This window comes from Platichthys flesus, chromosome 12 (assembly GCF_949316205.1).
Source record: "Platichthys flesus chromosome 12, fPlaFle2.1, whole genome shotgun sequence".
Lineage (NCBI taxonomy): Eukaryota > Metazoa > Chordata > Actinopteri > Pleuronectiformes > Pleuronectidae > Platichthys > Platichthys flesus.
The window spans coordinates 3,616,189-3,641,128 of NC_084956.1; the positions used below are offsets into that span (position 1 = coordinate 3,616,189).

General features: G+C 44.9%; 1 protein-coding gene across 3 annotated transcripts in view; it reads right to left on the reverse strand.

The window, feature by feature from the left end:
- Nucleotides 1-327: 327 nt before the first annotated feature.
- atrnl1a (attractin-like 1a) overlaps nucleotides 328-24,940 on the reverse strand; it is a 163,393-nt gene continuing 138,780 nt past the window's right edge. For 2 of the 3 annotated variants that reach the window (XM_062401750.1, XM_062401749.1), the window contains 3 exons: nucleotides 23,513-23,608; nucleotides 9,740-9,854; nucleotides 328-1,917 (listed from right to left, as the gene is read on the reverse strand). In XM_062401750.1, coding sequence (XP_062257734.1) covers nucleotides 1,796-1,917; nucleotides 9,740-9,854; nucleotides 23,513-23,608 — 333 coding nt within the window. In that variant the 3' untranslated portion in view covers nucleotides 328-1,795. Of the gene's footprint in view, nucleotides 1,918-9,739; nucleotides 9,855-23,512; nucleotides 23,609-24,940 lie in introns of those variants that run through there. The other variant, XR_009923973.1, reaches the window with a different exon arrangement.

A 24,940-nucleotide genomic window follows, 5' to 3' on the forward strand; every position in this document is an offset into this window, starting at 1 on the left:
ACCATTACTGATTATATTGTTGTTCTTACTGTATATATTGTTGTTTATGTCCGATTGTTGTTTTATGTACAAATGCACCAAACACACCAAGGCAATTTCCTGTATGTGTGAATATACTTTGCAAATCAAAGAATTCTGATTCTGATTCTGATTAGATCGTGGAGCGGATCTGGATCATCTGGGCAGAACCAGGAAGGTTTCTCACTTTCTCTGACCTGAGATCAGAAGTTCACGTTCACTCTCTTGAGCCCTTGGGTTTCACTTTCTACCGTCAGAGCAGATTCAGAGTGGATTGATTGTTGTTTGTTGGTTTATTCGTTAACAGGATTACACACAAACTACGAGTCCGTTCTAGAGCTGAAACCTTTGGATCAGTGGGTTTATTATATAGTATGTTTTCATACGATATTTAATGTTTAATGGCAGAGGTAAGAACACACACACACACACACACACTGAAAACAGTTCCACCGTACGAGTCATCAAAATGTTTTACTTGTAAATGTACAGAGTTTATTCTCATGAGGACGCACACAGGGAGGTGAGCGGCTCTTTGTCAAAACAAGTCTCAACAACAAACTGGTGCAAAATGAAACGGAGACAAAACATCAGAGTCAAAAACAAACCAAGTGTTTAAAGCTCCTACAAGATTCCTCTTAACTGGTTATGAAACAGAATTATTATTTATTTTATTATCACTTTATGACCTACTTTCATCCTCTTTACCGTCTGGACCGAGGTTTCTAGGACACATGACGGTGGAGACGTCACCTTCGTTTATAGAAAAGTAAAGTTCCTTGTAGGAGTTCTAAAGACGTTCACATTCTGTGCAGGTGCAGTCAATACAAAGTTATTAAACTTCAATATTAAATGAAGATTGAACACGGTTGATAAATGGGAAAAAAGTGACATCACCTGGAAATTTGATATGAAAACAGTAAACAAATAAAAGTCCATAGTGCATTTGAAAACTTGCTAAATTACTGTTTAAATTTAATTTGCATTATTAATAAATATTAGACAGGAGACGTGTCATATAAAAACGTGTAACAGGCTTGAGTGTTACTGTAAAAAGTTGAAAACTGCACTTTCACAGTCTGAAATGAACGAGCAGGCGTAAGAACACCATCAGTAGTTTGTGTCTGGTGCCGACCTGCAGGTCAACTCTACATTTGAACGGTCAGTTGCATATTAATATCTCACACAGGATCCTCGTGTGTCGGTGAAGCCTTTCAGCTCCAGTGCAGAAACACACGTGATGAAGACCCCCGGCTGCAGAACCTGAGCAGATCAAATAGATCTCCAAATGTTGACTTAAGGAAAGAGAAACAAATGTTCTTTGAGATTAAACGGATAAATCCAAAGGTTTCGATTCCGCATCTCAACAACAGAGATCTTTAAAAAACATCCCAGAGGAGACTTCCTCCTCCAGCAAATAATCAGCCACCACAGGGTTCTGCATTGATCTGATTAGGTTCAGGTTGTTGTTGTGTTTCGCTCCCGAGTGGGTTTGTAAGTCAGTTGCACTTCCACACTGAGCCACACGGTGCAGAGGCAGCTCCCTTTGTAAATATCTGATCAGACGAGAATCACGTCCTCATCATCCTCCTCGTCATCATCAAGGCTCTGGAATTAGTCTCTGCTCTGAAGGTTTGTCCATCTAATGCAGCGAAGGAAGGAACCATGAGTTCTATGTTCCACCGTCCTCTGATCCATGAAGATCCTCAGAACCCTTTGTGTTGTGTTGTCTGTGTGTTTTGTCCTCCGGGGACATGAGGACGTGTCATCATCCAGTTCATACACAGGTCCCCTGATGGTGCACGGTGTGTTTGCGATGCTTGAGTCCGAGGCCTCGGTCCTTAAAGTCCATCGCTCGCTGCTGCGACGCGTCCACCAGAGCGCTGGCTATGGAGATTCCTACAAACCAAGAAAAACAAGAGAGTTAACCGGGAAGTATACGAAATGTTGTTTCAGATGAATTTCCATTCAAAGCTCTGAACAAACAAATAACGTCCTGTTTGCAGATAGAGCACCTGTAGAAATGAATACAGATTTGAAAATACAACAAATTATATGTGATGTAAACTTAAATATAAAGACTGGAGGTAGAATGTGGAGTCCCACCAGGTTAGAGAATTTGATTTGATTGGTATTTATTCCTAAAGCACTTAAATCATATGAAATGGTAACAAACACACAATTATTTCTGAGGGCCAAAGAAAAGGTTAGAAATCAACAAGGAGCTGAGAGAAAGTGAAACTCTGTGCACGTTGTGAGAAGTCGGTGTGAAGTCGGAGAGAAGTCGGTGTGAAGTCGGAGAGAAGTCGGTGTGTGACGGGCGGTGACACATCCTCCGAACGGTTTGTTCTCCCCGGCTCCTGTTGTATGGCCACTGAAGCGTATCCCCCCCCCCCCCCCTCCCTCCTCATACCTTTTGAAAGCAGCTTCACTATAGGCTGTTGAACTCGCTCGTCACAGCGGGGGGGGGGGGTGCTCAGACAGAATGCACGGGGGCATCAGATGCTGCAGAGCTTTGTGTTTCTTTGGCAGCGCTTGTTGTTGTTAATGTGGATTTAGAGTCATGGCAGCTGGAGCTGTGAGTGCAGCTCGTCATGTCCCCCCCCCCCGACAACCATGGGCCTGACAATGCATGGTCATTACAGCGAGCGCTCAGTCTGCCAGCGAGCAGGAGCCAAGTCGACAAACAGGAGATCTGCTGTGCTCTTGATATGATTTGGACGTTTTCAGCATTTCACACTCAAGTGATTCTTGGGATTGTGTGGAGAGGGGGGAAAGCGGATTACATGGCCACTCAGCGTGTTTCCTGTGTGTGTGTATGTGAGAGGCTGTGTGTAAATACTGGAGGTGCGTGCATGCACCTGTGCACGTTTTTGCAAAGTTCTGCCACAGGAAGAAGACGGAGACGCCGGCCAGCCTGAGCAACATGTGCTCCCTTCATTCAGAACGACGGAGGGGGGGTGGACACCAGCACCTGCTCTGTTGGAGCACGGCTCATTATGGTTGTTTGTTTCTCTTTGGCAGCGGCTGTATAGGTGTGTGTGTGTGTGTGTGTGTGTGTGTGTGTGTGTGTGTGTGTGTGTGTTTACTCTAGATTTGGCTTTTTGTTTCTCTTGTAATTTGCAATTTGGTCCAAACGCCAGCAGAGCTTGTTTGCAAATGTTCTTTATAATTCCAGACTTAACTCATCTTGGTGGGAATTTGCAGTGAAAAATATAATAAAATATAAAATAATACCAAAAATTCAACAAAACACGAAGCGACATCGAGCTGCTGAATTTAAACATGACTCCGAATAAACACGACTTGTTTTATTGGTCGGGGGAGAATTTGAGTGGTTCAGTTGTCAATGTGAAATTAAAACGTCTGATTTGAAGCTTTAAAGCATTGAAGACATAATCCAGACTGATTATATGCTAAAGAAAGGATTGAAGAAATGATTGACAGATTATTAAAAGTAAAGAAAAGGGGAAAAGGACATTTCAGACCCTTTCTAATTTAATCTGCTCTGATCAGATGAAAAACTTTCTGAAAGTGAGAAGCAGATATTTAATATCTCTGACATCATCACAACAGGAACCTGGTTTACAGCCACAATACTTTACAAACACAAGAGCCCGGCCGATTCTTTGCCGTTATGAGTTATCACAAACATAGATATATAATATGAATAATATTTAAAAAAAATTACAGAATGAAAGATAAGAGAGATGTTAAATGTTTATTTCCCAAGGCAATTAGACCTGATGCTACGTTTTGTAGGAAGAGGAAGAAGGGAAGAAGGGAGGAAGTTTGCCGGGTTTTATTGTTTTAATGACATTTAGATAAACAGCATCAGTTCATAATAAAAAGAAAATATTTAAGGCGTCAAATGATTTGAATTTTAAGTCTCCATCGTCTTCAGTTCAAGTTTTAGCTTTTCAGAAGCCTTCAGGTTAAAGAAGGTGGTTTTCTGGAGGTTGTAGAATGAGTTTTAATCAGCGTCTTCAGTCTTAATGTGTTGAAGTTCTTTGTATTTCCGTGTATTTGTTTTTTATTATATAGAAATTCACAATAAAGTTTATGCTTCAGCTGTAAAATATAGATTGTTTGGGTTAAATACTCTCTAGTAATATGTGTCGTGTGTCTGGCTCCGACATTCCACTTCCCTCTGGCTCTGGTACAAACCAGTCCACAAAATTTCAAACTCCAGTTCTCTGACTACCTCCAAATGAAAAAAGACAAAGACTTGGAAAAATTCAATAAATGGAAAGATAATTGATTCTCGAACGTGACGTCTGAATATTCCTCCGTCAAAATGGCTTCCACCTTTGACAAATTGCCTTCATGAGTGTGTTGATTTTCCCGGGTGAACACACACGTCTCCATTTGCAAAATTAAATTGGTCAAAAGTAATCAAATCACGCTGCAGGTGAGTGCGAGTGCTCGCTCGCTGTCAGGGCGACGGGGAGCGTTAATGTGATTGTTCTGTCAGGTGAGTTGACGCATCATTAACACACACACACACAGACACACACACAGACACACACACAGACACACACACGTCTCCTCCCTCCTCCTGATCGACTAATGGGGTCATTAGCAGGAGACTAAATTCCCCAGGAAACCGAATGGGCACCGGTGCGATGTGGAAACCGGGACTGGAGCTGAGAAGCATCTGTGACGGGAGGAGCCCGCTCGCTCGCCCCGTGACAAACCGCACGCCTCCCTCACTCCCTCACATCAAAGTGACGCTGTGCTCTGCCCTCGATGAAGGCGCCGGGGACAGAACCCTGGATCCAGTTTAACAACAAACAGGAAATAAACCTCGGCAGCGTCTGTTCCACAAAGCCGAGGAAAATCAAAGTCAGTCAAACAGCAACACATTGATATTCAAATATTTATACATCTGCGCGCCACCGATTCCAGGTTCCACACGACCAGTAAACATGACGGCTTTGATGCTCGATCCCGTCTATGTAGGATTCATTAATAGAACATGGCAGCCGCTGGTAGGACATCTCCTCCAGCCTGTTTGAAGAACGCACAATGAAGAATATCCTCAATTACCTGATATTAATATTTTAAAATCACCCAGAAACACATGAGTTTGCTGGAGGAGAACAACGAAGAAGAAGAAGAAGAAGAAGAAGAAGAAGAAGAAGAAGAAGAAGAAGAAGAAGAAGAAGAAGAAGAAGAAGAAGAAGAAGAAGAAGAAGAAGAAGAAGAAGAAGAAGAAGAAGAAGAAGAAGAAGAAGAAGAAGAAGAAGAAGAATGTCTGATGTATATGACTCAATCATTCAGAAGCCTTTTGATCCGATCTGTGTGTTTATCAAAGCGCCTCCTCCTCGCTGTGGTGACACGCTCCTCTGGTTTAGTGTCTGAGGAGGCGTCACCATCAACCGGCTCCTTCTCCCACTGCACTCGTTCAACATCATAACTTATCTCCTGCTCCGTCTATTTCTGTTTTCAACTTTCTATGTATTTCTACGAACAGATCTAAACTTCTTAACTCCTTAATGCCTCTTTTTTTTCTCTCGCTTTGTTCTATTTTAAGACTTTCGGCATCTCACGGCACCTGTACCCCCCCCCCCCCCCCCCCGCTCTGATATCCCCAGGTCTATCTGAGCTGCTGAACAGGCAGATTAACGGAGGAGGCGGCGGCTGTGAATGCTTCTTTGCCTCTGTCTCTATTGACCCACAATCGAAGCTCAGGATGCAACGTGGTCTCTCCCTCTCCAGCCTCAGCACACTGAGAGCGTGCAGCCTGGTGAATCCATTCAACCCTCGGATCGAGTCCCACTTCATAAGAAACAATATGAAACTCAAACAACGGCAGCTGCGGGGGGGGAGGGGGGGGGCTGATAGACGTAGAAGCGACAGGAGGAAAATGAATTGAAGCAGAAGCTGTGGGAAATACCCCCCCCCTCCCCCCCCTCCTCCCCTGCAGCTCCATGTGACTGTCACTCTCTTCCTCCTGCTCCGTCCGTCAGTCAAACAGTGGCTCAGTGGTCAAGCGGGTGTGCCGTGTGCGAGTCCTCCACCACGATTTGGCCTCCGACAGCTGTCAGCCACCGACCCTGGTTGAACTTTTGGGCCAAGAATCCTTCACAAGACATTTATTTGTATTACTGTAGAATGTGATTTGCAGTTAGACGGGGCACTCAGTGTGTCATCCACATCTTTTATTTAAACACGGTCCACGTTTCCGTTCTCCGGGTCGGACGGAAAAGAAAAATAATGTTCGAGAGCTTCGAGACCTCGTTCACTTCTGCAGCTTCTGATCTCATCACACAGTTTGACTCTCAGAGCTGAACCTAAAACATCTGTGCTGCTTCAAAAACTCTGAAGTATGAATCTGAGGAAAGGTTCAGCAAGATAGAATCATGGGTCTCCTGTCACGTCTTTAAACATGGGGGGTGTCCTGCTTGCTGTGTCTTCTCTGGCTCATGATGACAGGCCTCAGTTGAAGTAGCTTCATGAAGGTGTCAAAAAACTGAGATCTGATGCTTTATCGAACATCAACCTGCAGTGAAACAGATCTTTCCTCCAATCTGTTGAAGCTTGATTAGTTCCTGACTAAGACGATATCTACAAATCCTGTTTCCTGGTCTTCAACCTGAGAAGATGGAGAAAGACAGAGGAGCAGTGGAAGAGGAACATGGGATGGATTCAAGCAGCTGAGAATCTCAAACTGGAGTTTGTTTATTTCTTCTTTTGAGAGCAACATGGGTGTTCTCTCTCTCTCTATCTCTCTCTCTCTCTCTCTCTCTCCCTCTCTCTCTCTCTCTCTCTCTCTCTCTCTCTCTCTCTCTCTCCCTGGTCCCTACATACAAAGGGTCAGTTGGTGGTAACACCTCAGGAGAGCCTCTCAGAGAAGGACGGGACGAACAATCAAAGAGCCGGAGCTAAAACCGGCTCGCTCATCGAGGATTCCTCTTGAAGTGCGGGGGTGGGCGTAGCTCGCCCGCAGTGACTGGGCGTTCATACATGCTAACATCAATGGAGGGCCGCCCGTCTGACCCCACGCACGCCGTCTCTGGGGAGGAGCAGGGTGGGCGTATGCAGGGAGGAGAGGAGCGAGGGAGCAGGAGTGGATGAAGGGTGGATGGGTGGGTGGGCGATTTTATTCATTTCATTCTAAAGCCCAGACGCTCGGAGCTCCCTGGTGTTTTTTGAAGTTGTTTCATGTGTTTACACGCTCACATGCATCATCGCGTGTGTTTGCATGTGTGAGTCCATGTGATCGCACACACACACACACACACACACACACACACACCAGCATCGACTCCGGGCTTCAAACACGGATAACGACGGCGATTCCATTGATTCGATGAGAAAAACAACAGAGGAGCCCGACGTCCCCCGGGGAGCCGCCTGCCGAGAACTGATGAGCCACTTATTGGACCTAATTCCTCGAAAATGAGTCGGCTGCTGCTGTGACCAGCTTCAGGAGAAAACACCTCCACTGCTTTAAATTCAGATCCACCAGTCTGTGTTCAAACTGGTTAAATGCCCTTAAACTGATCTGATCTGCAGTCTGATCTGAACCTGAAAGTGCAGCGCTGGCCTTCTGCTAATGCTAAGAAGAGTCGGGGGGTGAATGTTAAGTCACTTGATGTTGGAGAAGTTCTTTTACCCAAAGGCAGAACCGGGTTTGAGGTCAGGTTTGGACTGGTGCATCAAACTGGTTTCAGTTTGGGACATTCTCCTCCACCAATGAGGTTTCAGCTTTCTCTCGCTGATAACGCAAAAATTTGATTTTCTTGAAACTGGTTGACAGGTCGAACATGGACCTCGATATGTTGATGCTATTGAGTGTTGCTTGTGTTTGATGATTGACAGTTTGAGTTCCATGTCTACATCTTGTTGACAGATTTGAGACAGAAATCCTCAAAATGTGACTTAAAGGATAAAATCCGATTCACTCGAGTGTTTTAAGTCACATTAGGAAATGAATGCATATCAGGTTTTGTTCAAATCGTTAGCATCTTAAAGTTAAAGTTAAAATGAAGTGATTCTTAAACAGGTTGTAAACACACCACTAGTTCATCTGTACTCTTCACACTAACTCTTTAATGTAGTTTAAGTAAACACACCTTTATTATTGATTCAAATCAAACATTAGCTTTTTACTTCTGCATTTATTTGGTTGTAAACCTGTATCGAGGTTATTAGTAAAATGTTATACATCAGAAAAACAAACCATGAAGACCTGGGTTGTTAAAATCATCCCTTTATTCTATTCACTGTTCACGTTTGGATTTTCTCTGACATGTCAAAAAGCTCAGGACGATGAAATTCAAGTGTTTTTGGAATAAAACTTTTTATAAATTAGAGATTTACTTTACATCCGAGTCTTTCTTATATAGATATTTCTTATATTTTACCTCTGGGGGAAACAAGTTAGATTTTCTCTCTTTTCATTCCCACACATCCTCAAGCTTTTCACTCCCCCCCCCACCCCTCTCTCTCTCAGGCTTCAGTTTCCACAGTTTAATATAAAAGCTCCTTCCAGCTCCGACGACTCGTTTCTTGCAAATCACTTCATTCCTCGTCTGTTTCCTCCGTCAGGCGCTTCTCTGTGTTAAAGCTGTTTCCTCCGGCCTGGAGGAGCCGAGGCCTCTCACACCTGCTCCAGTTACACACCGTCCACCGGGCAGAGAGCAGAACCGACCCACACACAAACTGACAGTGCTCGCCCAGAGGAAAGCTGCAGGGGGGGGGAACGAGCAGAACACAAAGCCGGAGCGGTCTGGGACTAAATGCATCGGTGTGAGGGATCGTGTGAAGTGGAAGACGAGCCGGAGGGGGGGGGGGCTGGTGCTGACGGTGCAGAGCTCGCCGGGCCTCGGTCAGGGGCTGTGAGGAAGTGCTGCGGACCTTTCAGTGATTTGTACAGCTGCAGCGACGGGGGGGGGGGGGGGGGGGGGGGGGGATCGCGTGTCGTCCGCCTATAGCAGCAACTTGAGCTCAGACGCTGGAAAGTCACGATGTGTCAGTGAGAGGAACAATTGATCGGACAGAGGGAAACCAGGCAGCTCCGACCACATCAGACTTTAACAAGCTGCTGTGGAAACACGCGTCACGACAGGAACACGATTCGATTCCATTAGCAGCTCATCGTGAAAGACGCTGATCTGCACAGTTTCTCTGTTTTCTGCATTTACCCTGAGAACGTTTAATAGACCAGAGGTCGACCCCGACGACACAGCTACACAACACCCACACACGTTTCACTCTCACACAGCCTGAGATTCAGGGAGCTGTTGTTTGAAAGCATCTGTGTCATTTTCCACATCACTGAGCAGCTGAAACCTGGTGAACTTGTAAAGACAACACAGTGTGGACTGTGTGTTTGTGAGTCTACAGTGAAATGTGGGATTTCTTTATGGTGTAAACCGCTGAACAACAAACAAACAGAGAAAGTGGACATTTAAAATTGAACATGTCGGATCTGAGTGTTAAAATTCAAGTATGCTAATTAGAATATGTTATAGAAAGGGGAATAAAGTAAGGCACAAACCTGAAGGTATTTTAGTATTACATAATATTTTAACATATTTATGACTTTAAAGCCTTAAACTCAGATGATTGATGTTAGACAGTTTTTAGATTTAAACAAAGAAAAACAGACGACTACCGATGTTTGTACTGTGTGTGTGTGTGTGTGTGTGTGTGTGTGTGTTTGTGTGTGTGTGTGTGTTTGTGTGTGTGTGTGTGTGTGTGTGTGTCGTACCACACTGTCCAGGCGGAGGTGTTCCAGACGGGACTCTGGGCAGATACAGCAGCACCGTCAGAACACCTGCTCTGCTCCCCCAGCACGGCTCCATGGCTATGGGCTTCGGCAACGCCTGTACAAACACAACATAAACACACACAGTAAACTCACACTGCAAAGAAAATGTATAATAACACACAAAAATAATACATTTTTAGTGGGAAATCCAATTGCATTGACTAAAATAGAGAAAATCAAATATATAGTACATAAATAGATATTATTTCTCCCATCTAGGAAACATCCATGAGCTCCAGCCCCACTGCCCAGATGACTGCTGCCACCTCCCCCAGGATCAGAGCTCCCAGCTGGGGGGGGAGCAGCCCGACCTGCAGCCTATGGAGCTCCACCTGCTGTGCAGCTGATGTTAACAGGTTGGAGACTCTCTCACTCGTTCCACGCACCGAGCTCACATGTTGTGATTCCACAGTCCACATGCACCGTCACAGGTTTCCTCATTTATATCCATAAAGATCCCGTGTGCCTCTTTGGCACCCTCGTCCCATTACAGCCCATAAAGCCTCAGAGGAAGTCAGCTCTGTATTCAAACCAATGAATCTAAATAAAGACGGACGACGCGTCTCTGCTTCCTCTCGTTGGAACCAAAATGAAGCCAAAACACCCGGACAGACTTAGATTAGATTCAGGTTTTTTACTTTGGTCAATGTTCCATATGCTAACACGGAGGAGGCGGGGTTTGGAAGATATACTGCAGCCAGCCACTAGAGGGTGATCAAGAAGATTTGGCCTCAATTTGAGGCCAAATCTTCGCTGCAAATCGACTGTTTATACAAATGGATGTAGACTCCAGGTCCGGATATAAAAGCAGAAGAGCCTGACATGTATTCTCTCTCTGACCAGCGGGGGGCGACTCCACTGGTTGTTGAGAACTATACTATCCAATGGGTGCAGTTGGGCATGTTGTGCCCTTGAGTTTAGTCAGGCTCCTCCCCCTTCTCCTCAAAATATGGTTACTTCTGGTTTCAAAAAAGAACAAAAGGTCAAATCGTCACGATGGTTTCTGGAGCCGTCACGTCGTCAATCTTTATCTACGATCTACAACTTAAAAACATAAACTAATAATGATATTAATCACGAACCCTAAACCCCTTCAACTCTAATGATCTCTTATATCCATGGGACCATATGTCACTGTGGTACCGCTGGGACTCGTTGTATATAACGTGTCTCTTATAGAGTCGGGATCAGATCATCTAATGGCTGAGATCCAGTTTCCTCACGTCTGAGAGGAGTCACTGAGGTATTGATCAGGTTTGACCCTCAGGCCACAGCGTAGCCACAGAGGTCACACAGATGAACCCTGTTTATTACTGAGGTCTGTTGGGACACACACACACACACACACACACACACAAAGTATATGTATATAAATATATATCTATACATGTCCATCTGTTCCTCTCCTGTTACTGGTCACGTGTTTTAACCACCTCCCTGATATTTCCAGTTTTCTCTGTTTCCTCTGTGATGAGACTCTGTCACTTCCCTTCACGACTGAACGACAAGAGCGACACAAGAAAAAGCAGGACATTTGAAATAAACACAAGTAAACACACAACTGACTGTGTAATTAAATTTCCCATTAGCACGACTTATTCTCCTGATTGAGATGTAAAGCGGCGAGGAGGTGCACTACGCAAAATGAATTACAGGTGTTATTGGCACTGAAAAGATGAGTGTGTTTGAGTTTAGGTAAAATACACACAGACACACACTAACTATGAACTACACAACTAACTAATATTAATTTATACATTAGCTTGCTTTATGGTGACATACACTTGGTTAACAAGTCAACAGCAGTATCGCTTGTGCACTTTGTGTGTTTGTGCTCACTTTTCTTAATTTATGTGCATCTTAGATCAAAAGAGCTAGTGAGTTGTATCACACAAGCACACACGCACACACACACACACAAACACAACAATGTGGACATTAGCTTGTTTCCTTCTCGTCACGACTGGTTAATTGTGTTAAAAGTCATTAACTTCACTGTGAAGTGAGCAACGTGGATTCCTTCAGAGCAGCGAGTCAGATAAATATCAACTCAGTTTATCTGATGTGAGACCCATTAAAGACATCAAGTTGAAAAAATACATCAGTGAACTCTGTTTTAAAAATGTATTTCTCCTCTGTCACCTGCAGGGAGAGAATCCTTGAGCTACTTTGATTAACAATGAATCTGAACCTGAGCTGAACGAAACTCAAAAGACAGAGTGTATGAAAGAGAAATAAAGGAATTGAGAAAAGGATCATTTTATTATTTCAGGTGATTTGGTTTTTCTGTATATCACTCCTCTAAATAATACATTTAACTATTTAACTAATAATACATTTAACTATTTAAAACTTATGTCCCCCCCCCCCCCCCTTTTTGTGTTTTAACAAAATCTAAAGTGGATCAAATTTGAAAATCAAAATCCAATAAACACTTTAATTCTATTTTGCTGCTTTTTAAATTGTCTTTTTCTTTGATAAACACCAAAATGATCCAAAGATAAACGGAGTGAAGCTGAATCTTCATCATGTGTCGTGTTGGGAGTAAATGATGAAGCCGAGTCCGAGTGAAGTGACGACGCTAAGAGCTTTGTCTGGCTGCGTTCCCGAAGTAATCCCAGTAAGTGTGTGTGTGTCTCTTTGTGTGAGTGTGTATGTGTGTGTGTGTGTGTTTGAGAGAGGGAGAGAGAGAGAGAGAGAGGGGGGGGGAAGAGAAAGACATCACAGTGTCTCTCTCTCTCATTTTATTTATATATTTTAAATATCAAGTGCCACTTAAGCCCATGAAATGGTTTCTGCTGACTGGGAACAAAGTCGAAATTGGCTCCTTGGCAATACTCAGCATTTTCAGCCCCTTGTTCTCGAAAGGACGACTGGAAATAATCCAGAGAGGTTGTTTGTTTGTTGCCCTGCAGGTTTTTTTATCGGTTTGAGGCCGTTTTTATTTCTATTTAAAATTTTAGATAACTGCAGCTGTGTGTTTAGAGCTGAGGCCAGATGCTTCCAGTGAAAAGCAAATAACTCGGGGAAATCACACCGCGGCTGGAATGAAAACCCGGTTCATCACGATATTATAAATAAAGGTTCATTTGAAGCCTGTTGAACAGTAAACAGTTTAATCCACAACTAAAATGAAGTTTGAGGAACTTATGAAGTTTACATTCTCATCCATTAGTGAGGAGTCGATAGGAAAACTGTGCTAAAGCTGTTTTCACACTCAAACTCCAGAAAATGTCAAGTTTCCACGAATTTGTGTTTCACAATCCGTCCTGTTTGCATCGACAACAATAACAACCCCTCAGTTACGCTAATGAGACGTCTCTCGTGATTGGCTGTTGCTCTACGCTGCAGCTCCGCCCGTCGGTTCCTCTTTTCACTCAAGGTGAATAACAAACTGAGATGTTTCCTTCCTCCACTCACTTTCTCCTCTCGTCTGTCGTTCTCGCCTCAAATAAAAACAGTCGTTGCAACACTCGGTACGAACAAGTGGTAAATTGAGTATTTTGAGGTGAAAGGGTTGGGGTGGGGGGGGGGGGGGGGGTAGCAGCATGATGGATTCATTCTCTCACACCACAGGAAATTGAGGCAGAAGTTTCCCCTCCACTGAAAACTACTGTTTATCTGTTCTTTCTACTCTCTCTTATCTTTCTTGTTTTCAGCTTTCACAGAGTTTCTGTTCTGCGCCGACATCACAGCTGTAAATTGCAAATTCTAAATTCAATCATCCGAATAACTGGTGGACAGCAAGCGAGGCATGGGAGTACAATCTACTGAGAAAAGAAAGGAATACAGACATAGTCTTTGTATAAAGATGGAGGATGTGACATCTCTTTCACCCCCTAGTGGCTGGCTCCTGTATATGTTTTAAACCTGTCCTCCTCCATGTTAACAGAAGTGACATGGACCCAACAAAACAAAATCAAAGTAGACGTTAAATAAAACTTTGTCAAAAATTGGTTTCTCTCATTTTCCTGTGATTCTTATTTCATTCATTTTAAATTGTTGCATTTTACCTGAATAAAAATATCTCTAAAATCGACTAAAGAAAGTGTTTGGCCGGAAACATGTGAGATTATACCGGTGAAATCTAACAAGGTGGCTGAAGGTCAGGAGACAAACACTCACAGAAATCCACATAATAACAGAGAGAAGAAGAAGAAGCGTCTGTGGAATCACCTCCGTCCTCTAAACCCTCAGCTCGCCTCCTCAGATGCACTTTCCCCACTTTGTCCTTTGCAATCTTCGCTGTCGGGCTTCTCCGTCTTCACCATTACTTCCATGACTCAGTCCGTCTCGTCCTCCTCAATGGCCTCCTCTCCCTCTCTCCCTCTCTCTCTCTCTCTCTCCCTCTCTCCACTCCGTTGTGTCTCTTTTTTGTCTGTCACAAACACTCATTCCGAATTGAGCTGGACCATGAACACATTGCACAACAGACACAATCTGCATTTCAACGGACTGAGCTTCTTCTGATTTGTTGATTTACTGGTCAAACGATGTCTAGACAACAAGGTTAGAACCATATACTGGTTAGAACTGGGATGAATTTGTCTGCAAAGGTTTTTAAAGCCGACTTTTCAATGACGGCGGTGAATTTTAAAGTTTAATGTCAAAACACTGCAGTGTCATTGAAACAGTTTTATTGAGCCGAGACGTCTAAAGAACATTTACTTTGCAACTAAACGTGGCTCGATTTTTATCCCCGAGGCTATTCTGATTATTCTGACCCAGACAAAAACATGCCAAAATCATAAAAAGTGCAGAAATCGCACACTTAATCTGCGTGTTATTCAAACACAATCCCCCCAGATCACAGCCTGTAGAAGTCAGATATCCGGTGCATCTCCTGAGACGAAGCCGAGTCTTATCTTTGTTCACATCAATAGAAGCCCGGGGCTCAATCTCAGCGCGCAGCAGGATCTTTGTTCTGCTCATTGTCTGCATGTTCCACTCTTAATTCTTCTGTGAGGGGCGAAGACGCGACGTGTCAACAGATAGAGATCTGAATCAGACTATTATTAGATCTGCTTGAAACATCTGTAAAGTTGGAAGCAGCTACAACCTCAGGGATGAATTGAGTTATAATCTTTTTTTATTGGCTGTGAAGGAAGCAACTTTAAAGTTTGAGGGGCGATACGGCAGGATAGTGGTTTTATAAATTAACTTCTCTCACCTTTTGTGTTAATTTATGCAAAGGAAAAATATCTGAAATTAAAATTACGTTGAATTATTTGTGGAAATGATGATCCAGAGGAGAGAAAAATAAACATCTGGAGGTTGCTTCAGGTTCTTCATTCTCCCTGGTGGTCTTTTATATGGTTTCAAAGTGACACAAAGGGTTCAATGCTGGATTGTGTTTGAACGAGCCATCACCCCGACTGGCCTCCCTGTCCAACACTTCTCACACACACGTGGGAACACACACGTACATCAACACGCCGTTGCTCTCTGACCCCTGAGGTGTGGAGAGTGGCCGCCCCCCCGCCGTGCCCTCCTTAGCCGATTAGACTGGCCATGCATGACCGCCGCCCCCCCCCCCCCGGGCAGAAAACTGTCGTGTCCAATCCTCCCTCCATCTAAAACCCCATTTTCCCTGTTTCCTCCCTTCTCTGTCTGTCTGTATCTGTTGCTGAGCTCCACGGGGAGTCTGCAGGATTGAGAGGAAATGGTTCTGATCAGGGAGCGAGACAGATTGAGAGTGTGTCTGTGTGTGTGTCTGTGTGTGTGTCTGTGTGTGTGGGTGTGTAGAGCACAGTCGTATAAGTGATATAACATGTCTGGTGGAAACATGTTTTTTTGTATTTGTGAACGGAAGGGTTTTGTGTTAATGTCACTTTCACACATTTTGCACGGACGCTGCTGCTACAACTGAATCAGGTGATTACCTGGAAACCAGTTTGAGACGGGGAAGTGAGCTCATCCCACTAATTCAGAACCACTGAGCACTGCCTGCGACCTCTGACCTTCCCAGTGAGCAAACCACAGCGTGTGTCATTTCTTCCTCGTGGCATTTGGAAAAGAGATTTTCTTTTTTTTATCTAATGAATAACAGGAGGAAAAAAGAGCAGTTTGCCATTTACATTCAGACTCTGTTCCGAGTGAGGGGGGGGGGGGGGGGGGTGACGGAGGGAGCAGCATGCTGAAGGTGTTTCTAAGAAAAAAAGAGAAAATCCCTCCGAGCTTTGAGAGTGAGAGGAGATTTTCCGGCGCAAAGTGGTATCTTTATCCCTGTAATCAGAGAGATCCAACGGGAGATGTTTTGAGCCGCGTCCCTTCTCCTCCTCCTCTTCTCCTCTTCTTCATCCTCTAATCTCCATAAAAAGCTGCAGAGCCTCTTGTCTCACAAAGTTTGTTTCCTTCTAAAACAAGTAAATACAAAAAAAGCCTCTGCAGGCTGTGCACAACGTTATCCACACAACAACTACATTTAAAATGCATGAAGAGCCTGACACAGGGATTTATGTGAGGAGAGGGGAGGAGGAGGAGGAGAAGCAAGGGGAGGAAGAGGAATGGAAAGGAAGAGATGGAATCTAGGAGAGGAAATGAGGAGGGGATGCTGAGGAGAGGTAGAGATAAGAAAGGACAGAAAGGAGAAGAGGGAAGAGAAGAGGAGATGAGGACTAAACAGATGTGAGTGAACATTAGGAAATATGAAAGAATTCAAGGGACGGAAGAAAGGGAGGAACGGAGAGAAAGACAGAGGGTGAAAGGAGGGGAGAAGATGAGCAGACCGCCTGAGACAGAGAAAGACGGAGGGGAAGAACGGACACGAGGGAAGGAGAGAAGGAAAGAGGAGGTGATAGTGGATGAGAGCAGATGGATGAAGGAGAGGAGAAGAGGAGAAGGTAGGACAGAGGGGGAGAGATGATGGGAGAGAGGAAGGATTGGAATCAGGAGAAGATATGAGGAACGATAACACACACACACACACACACACACACACACACACACACACACAAACACACACACACACACAGAGAGGAACTGAGATCCAGTGTCAGGTTGAATCAGGCCTTCGCTCCGAGAGCCGGGACTCATCATCATCGCTGCAAATTATTTACAATGTTCATCTATTAGAGAGTTAATCTGTCGACAGATTCTGCTGACACACACACACACACACATACACACACACAAACACACAAACACAGGGAGTTGTTGTTGCACAGTATTGTTTCCCGCAGCCAGACACTAAACCAAATTAATCAAATTACAGACGCGGTAAATCTCATCTTTCATTTTCCAAAAAGAAGAAGTCGTCCGATTCAGACGTAACTCAACTGAAGCTCCAACAATCAACCCGTCTCCAGGAGGAGGATATTTACTGGAGCTCGTTAGGATGTCAAAGGAATCGAGCCTGCACAAAGAAGCTATGTCATCAAACGAGTGTTTCTAATATGTAATCCTCATATTTTGTGTATCAATGTATGGGTCAATGTACCAACTCCCAAAATTAAACAAATGTGGATAAAACAGCGACGTCGTAAATCGACTTCTCCTTTGAAACTTTTCTCCTTTGTTGTTAGTTTGAAACCAAACAAGAGTATTAACGTTAACTCCTGGAAACTTCTCCAACCAGAATCTCACTCCTCCTCCACTCATCTTCTATGTCTCTCTCTCGTCCTCGCTCTCTCCTTCATGATCGCCCTCAACCTGTTTATTGTCCGTCTCAGTCGTCTCGTCTCACGAGACGGGGGGGGGGTCGCGTCCTCGTCCACGCACACCTGCATGTTAAAGCACATTGTACTAACTGTGTCTGGATGAAATGTGTGTGAGTGAGTGTGTGTGTGTGTGTGTGAGAGAGAGAGAGAGAGAGAGAGAGAGAGAAAAAGAGAAAGAGAGAGAGATGCGTTTGGATTTACATCTTAATCAGCACGTCGGAGGGGCGAACAATCCTATTACTGCAAGGGGAGGACGGGAGGGCCACTTCACAACCCCTCCCTCTCTCCATCTCTTCCCCTCTCCCTCGTTTACCCTCGTTTAATCCCTCCATCCCTCTCTCTCTCCAACCCTCTCTCTCTTTCTCCATGACGACAAATGAATCATCTCTCTAATGCCTCGTAAGAGCCACACTTCTTCTTTTTTTTGGCCTTAATTCAGGAGGTGGAGAGTATCTTCCACTCCCCCCCCCCCCCCCCCCACCATCCTCCCCTCCTCCTCCAGACACAGACACACACACACACACACACACACACACACACTGTCCTCTCCACCTCTTCGCCTTTCACTATTAGCGCTGGAAAGATGAATGTGTTTTCTGCTCGCCGAGGATGTGAGGCTACATCCACACGGGAAGATACACACACAGATATGTACATGGCTGCACACACACACACACAAACACCCCCCCCCCCCCCCACACACACACACACTTATATATACACTCACTTGTACTGTATAGATGTACACTCATGCACACGCACACACACACACATGCACCACATAACAACGCTCCAAAGGCCATCATCATTCCTGAAAATGCTTTTCTCTCCTGGTTCTGATGCAGTATTGATGGATCACAGCGGCGGAGGTGCAGATATCGATTGAGGGAGAAAAGACGGGAACAGAGAAACACACTCATTTTAAGAGGGCAGCGAAAAAACAACCTGAACTGAGAGAAAATGGCCTAATGAGAAAGAATACAGGTGCCGGGGACCAGACTATAGCTGGTTCCACGTCTCTAGACCTGCTCTCGTGGATTTAACACCAAGTCGGACAGGCGGGGAATTTGAAAATCAACCGAGCTCCGCAGATTAACGCTTTAACTCTCAAGAGGTCGATGAGGTTGAAATGAATCTTCACTGAATGAACCGTCACAGGAGGAAGAATCACTTCCCTTCATCGTCTCAGGTTATTCCCACAGACACCAGAGTGGTTCTGTTCTTTAGAGACACGGAGTCTGGGACGAGTACAGATGAGTTCTGTCACAGCAGAGTAGAATCACAATGTTCCAGGGTGAAGTGGTGACCTGGTGTTTTGTGGCGTTTTGAGAAAATCGGACCTAAAGAGTTTCAAAACTATATTTTGTCTCAGAGCTCACAACTCAGGTTTCCAAACATCCACAAGGGTCGGCTGTTAATATGATTTATAGTCCCTGTCTCACAAACTCAAGCGTTTCAGATCCACACACTGTTTGGATTTCGTCCTTCAAAAAGTTAAAGGAAAAGTGAAAGAGTGACTCTGAACTCCCCCCCCCACACACACACACACACCTCTGTGCTGCCGACGCTGCTGTGGATCGAGTCAGTTCAAGAGAATCTGGGCTGGAAATAAAACCTGTTTTAACGACTGCTGGTCAGAGATCAAGTGAAACATCTGTTCGCTCTCTGTGAAAACGGTGAAACACGGTGAGGAGGGTGAGACGCTCTTTAAAAGAGCAGTGAACAGGAAAACGTGTCCCCGACTGATAAAAGTCATTATTAAAACAACCGGTGAAGAACAAAAAACTGTCAGAAAACGTGAGCTCCTATATTTTTTGTTATAGCTCCGCTTCCCCTCCAGTGAGATATTGGTCAGTGCTGTTTCAAGGTAAATCCTCGGCTGCAGGAGAGGAGGTGAAATCACAACAGCCTCAAATCCTCTTTGGTTTCCCTCCAGGCTTCAATCAGCTGTGGTGAGATAAGTCTCCTTCTGCCTCTCATGTCAAATAGAACACATGAGTGGTTGCAGATTTCATGTTTGACATTTTCCACAAAAAAACAACTTTAAAATAAAAATGGATGGAGCCTGTGTCCGCGTGAAATGCTTTTAAAAATCTCGGGATTGGAAAGGATGATTTTTATTTAACTCCACTGACTCTTCCTCCTGTGAGCGACTCCTCAGAGAGACAGAGCGGTGGCAGAGGAAAGAAGGATGTAGAGCGGCGGTTACGTTTGCTCAGCTGACGGAGCCGCAGGTGCTTCTCCTCCAGCCTCTGAGATAATGTGTGTGAGACGCTTTCTTTATTTCTACTAATCTTTGTAATGATAAAAAGAAAGAAGACAAAACAGCCTTTTTGTTAGAGCGCAAACAGAAACATGAGGAGCGATGGGTTTGTGTTAGCCTTGTTAGTGTTGACAGAGGTGTGAGTTATTGAGTTAATAACGTGTGCGATTGTGTGAGTGTGTGTGTGTGTGTGTCCAGTCGTGAGACACACACTCGGAGCCACAGGTGACTGCAGAGTAAACTGAGGCAGTTTGTGTGTGTGAGTGTGTCCAGGATGAATGCAAATGAGTGTGTGTCTGTGTGTGGGTGTGCTTTCATGTGTTTCTCATTTTTCTTCTGTGCCTGATTGAAGCTTTTGTGTTATCAGATCGGCCCTGCAGTGCTGTGTGTGTGTGTGTGTGTGTACTGTGGGTAAATCAGTGTTTAGCTGTGTGTTTTTCCAACAAACATACATTACTCCCAGGTCTCATAAATTTTCTTTATCTCCCCCTCTCTCCTTTCGCCCCCACTCTCTCCCTCTCTCCATCCATCCGTCCCTCCCCCCTCCCATCATCCCTCCTTCCCGTGCTGTATTAAATCCCCGCAATTGAAGAATAAATACGCTAGCATTAAAACACAAGATATGATATTGATTCATTCTCTGCTTTGAATAGCATTATGAAAGCGGGAGGCTGTCGTTAATCAGCAGCAAGGTGGGAACTGCTTCCCGTGGGCGGAGGCGTGCGGATGCTAGCGGCTGAGAGCTCATCAGCTTTACGACATAACGGCAGTGCTTTATGGCGGCGGTGGAATCATCGATTTATGCTGATGACTCTGCCCATGTTGTGTAATGCAGCCATGACACACGGTAAAGCTGGGATCAGGTAGGAGGAGGAGGAGGAGGAGGAGGAGGGGGAGGAGGAGGAGGAGGATATATACTGATGTAGGAGCTTTTACCGCCATTTAACATATGGAGGGGGAGAAAGAAGCAGGAGGCAGTCGACCATCTCTGTTCAAAGATATTTTACTAACACGTGGAGGAATAGTTTTTTGGGTTATCAAGGAAGTGATGACAATAGAGATAGAAAGAACTGAAGATGTGTCTTGATTGGAGAAGATGGCGGCCTCTGTGTTCCAGATACCTGAGCATCGAAAGTCGAGATGTTTATGTAGGATTTGTTATTTTAAATTAACACTGAGCTCCTCATCGTCTGAGTCGTTCTTCTCCTAAGTAAACCAAACCTGATTGGTGGGGACACAACAGGGGCTGCTTCCTGTTTCCTGTTTCCTGCTTCCTGCTTCCTGCTTCCTGTCTGAACACGGCGTGGTGGAACAGGCCGATGACGACTCTCTCAGTTTCTCTATTCTGCGCCCGTTCCCTCATTCATTACACAATTATGCTAAGCTGCACGCTCCACTGTGAACCAGATGTTGTGTAATTAACCTCAGTGTGAAGTTATCGTTCTGGCCCATTGTCTCTCACCTTCAAGAATGAAATGGAAACCAGGCTGAGACGCAGATCAGCTGGAGGAAGCCCCGGAGGCTCCGACTGGCACGTGAGCCGAGCCGAGCCGGGCCGAGCCTGGTCAACACGGAGCTGAAGCTAACTAAGCATCATGTGCTGATCGGCCTTTTGCTCCATTGTCTCCATCACCTTCAGCTCCGACTGGGAGAGGAGATGGATCCTCAGACAGGAGGGGAGATATGAGGAGGTTTTAAATTTGTTATTTTACAAACAAACCCCGAATTGAAATCAAATTAAAATCAATACCTGAACTTTACTTTTACTTAAAGGTCGTATTTGTATGATTTGTCTTGCTGTGTCTTTACGGGAGTGGCTGGTGGTGAAAGTCGATCACCGAGAGCTTCAGGCATCGTTGTGTTTACGAGACAAAAGGTTATAACACGTCCTCTGAGCCGCGCCACGTCTGGAGAGCAGGACGCTCCGGTGACTCATCGGACAAGGAGGGGACGGCTCGAGGATAATCTCTTTAAACAGAGTCTACATTGGAATTTTCTAAATCTGAGGACGAGGGGGGACATCCTTGGTTTGGACGCCTTCTGATTTTCAACTTATTCACTGAAATGAATGACGAACAAGGGAAATCCTCAAAATATTGTCCGTTGCACCCAGTTGCTGATTTATTATCAGACGACAGCCAGTGGGCTCTGAGGTTGAGCCGGGGGCTTCCTGCTCACTTCAGTAGAAACAAAAGAAAAGTGTGACGTTGACTGGGAACAACTTTTTGTGAGGAAAGGACAGAAGTTCGGTGCTGACCTCATAACTCCTAGATTGGTTAGTAAACAGCTGTTTATGAGAAACCTGCTCCATCTGAATAACAGATGGACACAGAGGTTATTTGGATCCTATGTGCGTGGTCAGCGTTCATTTCATTGTAGTATTTTATTTGATGTTTTAATATATGATGCTGAAGGTTATTCAAATGATGAATAAAACAAAAAGTTGTTTAAAATCAAACGACTTTCAGACTTGACGGACATTTTGAATGGTTTTCCAGATCCATTTGTTTTTGTGCAGCGTGATAAATGAGGGTCGAGCTCTCTCGGCCTCTCGTTCACAGTGAATCTCCTGGAACATCTGTCTCTGGGCTCCACGGAGGCTTCAGAGGACAGAGGGGGCTCAGGTGTAGACGTGTTAACAGATTCATAACGTGTCCCTGCTGTGAGGATTCTTACTGTCCACTATAACCATCACATCATCTGCCCTGTTACACTTTCTGGAGAAGAGAAGGCAGCACATCGTTGATTTACAGAAGTGAACAGGAAAAGTGTGATAAATAAAAGTGTAGAAACCTTTTAATTGGGTAATGCCATCTGTAAACTTCACAGTGAGCGAGTGGACGTGTTGATGAGGTTTCTAACACGTGACGGACGTGAAACTGGAAGAACACAAATACCTTGAGTTCATATCTGACAACAGCTTGTGAGGCAATTCTAGAAAACGTGCATATTCATGTCCCTGCGTCCCACTGGACACTGGACACACACTCGCTATTCACAAAGCAACGTGAAGCAGAAAACAGAGGTGACACGCCCCCCCCCCCCCCCCCTCCCCTCAGGAGAAGCACACATCAGATTTGACAGTCAGACCCTCACTGAATGTAACACTCATGTTGCAGCATGTGCACAGAAACCTCTTGGGGGGGGGGGGGGGGGGGGGGGGGGGCGGCGCTGGAGGACCCTTCAGGGCCGCTGGGTGAAGCTGAGGATCCAGTGTGGTGGTGAATCACACACAGAGAGAGAGAGAGAGACAACCACTGAAACCAGATGTGTTCTCTCCTCCCTCCCTCCACCTCTGTTGGAGTCAGCACGTTCCCGAGGGGGAAACCTGGATCCTGTCGTGTCGACTTATTTTGTCTCCAGCTCCTACATCGTGTAATCCAGCACCATGAAAAGACCTTTTGTTGACGTCAGAACATGAGCTGAGCAGGTTTTGATTGGTCACAGACATCGTTTACAGGACTGATCCCTGCAGTTATTACCTCAGTGCAGGAGGTTATGGTTTCACTTCTTCGCCTGAGCACCAGATCCACAGAATACAGAGCGCACAACTTGCTGGTGCATGCACAACTGCAGCTGAAACTATAAGGGTCTGACTGTCTGCATGGATGGCGACGACTTTATGGACGATAACATGAGTGCACACATGGCATTAATAGAGATCTCTGCTGTTATTTAAGATGAGCATATTTAGCGTTAAAATGAAAAACTGGACAAACTTGTTGTCTTTAGTATTGATCCTCTGTGTGTGTGTGTGTGTGTGTGTCCATGTTTTTGTGTGATTTCTCCGACCTGCAGCAGCTCCTCCTGGTCGCCGCCCACCTCCAGCACCACAGCCACCGAGGCGAAGGGACGACTGGCCATCTGCTGTCGCTCTCTCATCAGCTGCTGCAGAGGGAGACAGAGGCAAAACGGGACTTTAAATCGAATACGGCATTTTGGCAACACAGTGCTGGAGGACAACAGTGCAACGTGGACATCTGCATGGACCAAAAAGAAGATTAAAGCCTTGCTCATGGGCGTGTAAATCCTGCAAATGGTGCGTTTGTGGTGATGATGTGAGATGCAGGAGAAAAAGAGCGGTGAAACGATGGAAGGAGAACGTGGGTGAAAAGAAATCGGAAAAACGAGTGGGTGAGAGAAAAGAAGTCGAGGAAACGGGGGTCAGGACAGAAGGATGGGAGGAGGAGCGAGAGGAGAAGATGGGAGCACAGATCAAAGTGAAAGAGGAGGAGAGGGGGGAGGGGGGTGGTGGAGGGACGGAGGGAGGAGGAGGAAGGAGGGCAAACTTCAATTAATGACGAAAAGTTAGCTGAACAAAGGCAAACGGCGAGGCCTCGATCAGCATGAGGTCCAAACTCCCCGAGTGAAAACACAAACAGGGCATGATGAAAAAAAAAGAGAAACATATCGGGAACACACAAACACAAAATCACCACAAACAGACAAACACAAAGTCAAACGCAGAGTCGCTCTGAGCAGCGGGTGAATATGTACCTGAAAAAAAACCACTCTCAATCCAAAACCCTGATTTCCATTTCTCTCCACTTCACTTCAGATAATGAGCTTTTGTTTCCACATTTAGCTCCGAGGTGGCCACCTGCTCCGTGCACAACAAACTCATTCCTGCCCGATAACGTGCCAAAGCTCTAATCATCAGTATGTTGCTCGTTGTTTCGGTTGAAGGTCTGTCTGATGCAACTACACACAAACACACAGACACACACACATTAATGAAAGCAGAGAGAGAATCTATGCTGCTGACTGTGACCCTTCAACAGGGGAGAGAAACTTGGGTTTGTTTACAGCCTGCAGTGACCTCTGCACACAACCCAATCCAGTCATTAGAAAAACTGGCACAGACGGAAGAGCGAGAGAAGTGAAAGAAAGAAAAAACCAAAGACTCGTGTTGGAGATGAAACTGTGACGTGATGTTTCTGTGATTCTTGTCATCCTCTGCTGCAAATGATCCAATTAAAACAAGTCAAAGACAACAGAGAAAAGTCTGATAAATGATCAACAAGAAGCACGAGCAGTAAAATATCAAATCTTATACAAAAATATAAACATAATGATAATTATAATTACTTTGCTCGTTATAGCACCTTTCAGTGTATAAGGCTGTTTTCGAGAGTTGAGAAACAAGGAGAAAAACTAAAACTAATCAAGTACAGAAATATAAAATTACAAATGTCAGCCAGGCGTAAAGGAAGAGGAGGT